General features: G+C 54.8%; 1 protein-coding gene across 1 annotated transcript; it reads right to left on the bottom strand.

Annotated features, from left to right (window-relative positions):
* Positions 1 to 1,216: 1,216 nt before the first annotated feature.
* Positions 1,217 to 2,624, bottom strand: LOC309794768 (free fatty acid receptor 3-like; the record flags this gene model as incomplete). Its single annotated transcript, XM_082606656.1, is given in 5 exon segments — positions 1,217 to 1,521; positions 1,524 to 1,731; positions 1,734 to 2,054; positions 2,056 to 2,246; positions 2,513 to 2,624. Coding segments are annotated over 5 exon segments (1,137 nt in total).
* Positions 2,625 to 2,871: the final 247 nt, after the last annotated feature.

The raw sequence follows: 2,871 nt of genomic DNA, 5'->3' as shown, positions 1-2,871 counted from the left end.
TTAAGAACACACATTTGTCTTTGTAGTAACCCGAAGTCAACTGGGCTAACTAATTCTCTTCATTTATTTTTTTTCCAAGAGGGTTTCTTTACTGGGAAGAGGATGTATCCACACAAATAGTCGATCTGCTTTGCATCTAGTTCTGTTTCTCACTGTGGCCTGTTTACATTTGTCCTGGTCAGACTCCCTCAGCCGACTCTGGAAGTTTGACTGGGCCCAGTCACGGCAGATGACAAACAGCTGGTGGCAGAGTGGCTCAGGGACCCGAGTTTCAGAGTCAGCTAATTTCAGCTTCCAGTCCTGCTTCAATCACTTATTGGCTATGGGATCTCAGGTGAGAGACTTCACCTCACCGGGCCCATTCCCTCACCTGTAAAATGGGAATAGTAATAGTACCTGCCTCACGGCTACTGAGAAGATTGAAGACAATGTCAGGCGAAGCCCTTAAGATAGGTTAGCTATTATTTTTATTCTCCCAATCCAAATCCTCTCCCAGCAACTAGGCATCTTATAGTTTAACACTTTTCCTTCAGAGTCTTCGTGTTTTATCCTTCCATCCATCAACACCACCTAAGATACACTCACATACACCACCCACACACACCATAAAAAAAAAAAAAAGATTAAGAAAAAACCATTCTCTTTTGCTTGCTACCAAATTTATTTAGGTAATTTTTCTTCTGTCATTTTTCATAAATGTCCCTGAAAGTCTGAATTTATTGAACAGTGGAAACTTTCTGGAAGAGCGCATGTGACAGCAGGATGCTCCCTCATTCCTGGAGTCCTGTGTCCCCATTTCTGCCCAGCTGAGTCAGTAGTTCTGAAGGACAGATTCTTCCTCTCTCCTGTCCCAAGTCACTGGGCAGCTCCCTCAGACCCTGGACACTGCTGTCAACTCCTCCTTCACCTTCAGCAAAGCACAGGAGCCCGCCTGCTGCCCTGGGGAGCTCCTTATTCTCCAGAGTTCTCTCTCACCTTGACCGCTCCCTGAGCATGTTGGGGGACGCGAAGGGAGGGCAGTGTGGCGAGATCAAGAGCTGGGCTCTTGTGGGCACATCCTGAGGAAGCCTGGGTACCTGCTCTGACCCAAACAGTGCCAGTCCCCAGCCTGCCTCTCCAAGGTTCTGCCTGACTTGAGCTTGGAACTGCCCCAGGGATGATCCGCTTTGCAGGCCAGTCCACCTAGCCACCTGCTCCAGAGCCCTCCTAGAGTTCACTACCTGGCCTCTATGTTAGACAGCTCCTGTGGCGGCCCCTCTCCTGCACTCTTCAGTGTCACGCTGTCTTCCTGCCACCAAGGGCCACAGGCTCCAGTCAGCCTCCCCAGCAGCCCCTGGAAGTCAGCTTGGAACCCAGATGATGAGAAACAGTAGACAAGGGGGTCGACACAGGAATTCAGGGTGCTGAGGGGCAGCACGTAACTTCTCCACTTCGGGCTTTCACCCTGGCTGTAGCCCACAACATGGGACACGTTGTAGGGCCCAGAGCAGACGAGGAAGTTGAGCAGCATGGCTGCTGCGAGCCTGCCACCCTCTTCCGCCGGCGCTGGCTGGCTCCCTTACCGAGTATGCACGCCAGGCGGCTATAGCAGTAGCTGGTGATGAGCAGGGGCACCCCAAAAAGGACCGCAGCCGTCTCCAGCTGGACGGGCAGGAGAAAGGCCAGCTGATCCTTTCGGAATTCCAGGTAGCAGGTCCTGCCAGCTGATCCTTCCAGAATTCCAGGTAGCAGGTCCCGTTGATACCCTGGGTGGGGGAGGAGCGCCCCGAGAATTCAGTGACATAGACCACCCTGCAGTGAGCGGCGGCCAGGAGCCAGCAGGCCCCGCTGACCAGGCCAGCCTGCCCCGGCCTTGGCCGGGTCTTGTACCAAACCGGGTAGGCCACGCTCAGGAAGCGCTCGTCGCTCACAGCTGCCAGGAAGAGGGATGTGAGACAGATGGTGGTGAAGAAGAGGAACCTGGAGACGGGGCAGACGACGAAGCGCGGGGACCAGCGCGTGCCACTCGCTGCCTTCACCGCGCGGAACGGCAGGAAGAGCAACAGGGCGCGGGGCCGATAGGGTCAGGTTCAGCGAGAACACGCGCACGGCCGCCGGACAGCGCTGCAGCTTGTCCACGAGGATCACCAGGGCCTCCAGCTTGAGGGGAAGCCCCACGAGGAAGGTGACGAGGTACACGGAGAAGTAGAGCCCATGATCGCCGAGGAAGAAGGACCGGCCTGAGCTGGTGTTCACGGTCGCGGCCACTAGCAAGAGAGGGACAGAGATGGCAGTCTGGGTGGGCATCTTGCACCATCCGCTTCTCAGCTATCAGAAGGGAACATCGTCTCCAGCCTCATTCCCTCATGCCCCCAGTGCTTTCCCCAGCGGGGTCAGCCTGCTTGTCTTCCTGGTCATAGCCTGTCTCCTGTCCCTTTCCTGTCCCTCTCTTCCTGGTCACACCCTGTCTCCTGTTTCCTTTCTCTAAGCACCAAGGTGCCGTCCACAGAGCCCCTCAGGGTCCCGCGCTTACCTGCTGGTTTGAGAACCCAAGTTCTCTGCCGTTCAGCAACTTGCTGGCTCCTCCAGAACAAGTCCGGTGAGCTATGATCTGGCAGAACTGATAAAAACCTGGCAGTGCCCATGATGTCACTCGCTGCTGAGCAATGGCACAAAAGATGCCTTTAGCTCTGTTAGCAGTGCCGGCCCAGTCCACAAAATGAGGGGCAAATTCCACGACTGCCTGCGTGCCTTGCTCCCCAGCAGCCTCAGATGGGATGAGCAGACTTCGTCTTCTTCTCTCTGATCATCTACTTGAATTTTATCTGCTCCTCTAGAATGGCACTCATCCAGTTTGCCTTGTTGTAAGGGTAGGAAGTGTGATACAGTGAT

This window comes from Mesoplodon mirus, assembly GCF_964341445.2.
Source record: "Mesoplodon mirus genome assembly, chromosome: 19".
Classification (NCBI taxonomy): domain Eukaryota; kingdom Metazoa; phylum Chordata; class Mammalia; order Artiodactyla; family Ziphiidae; genus Mesoplodon; species Mesoplodon mirus.
The sequence above is the reverse complement of the archived record's forward strand: the minus strand, read 5'-3'. Positions and strand labels throughout refer to the sequence as shown.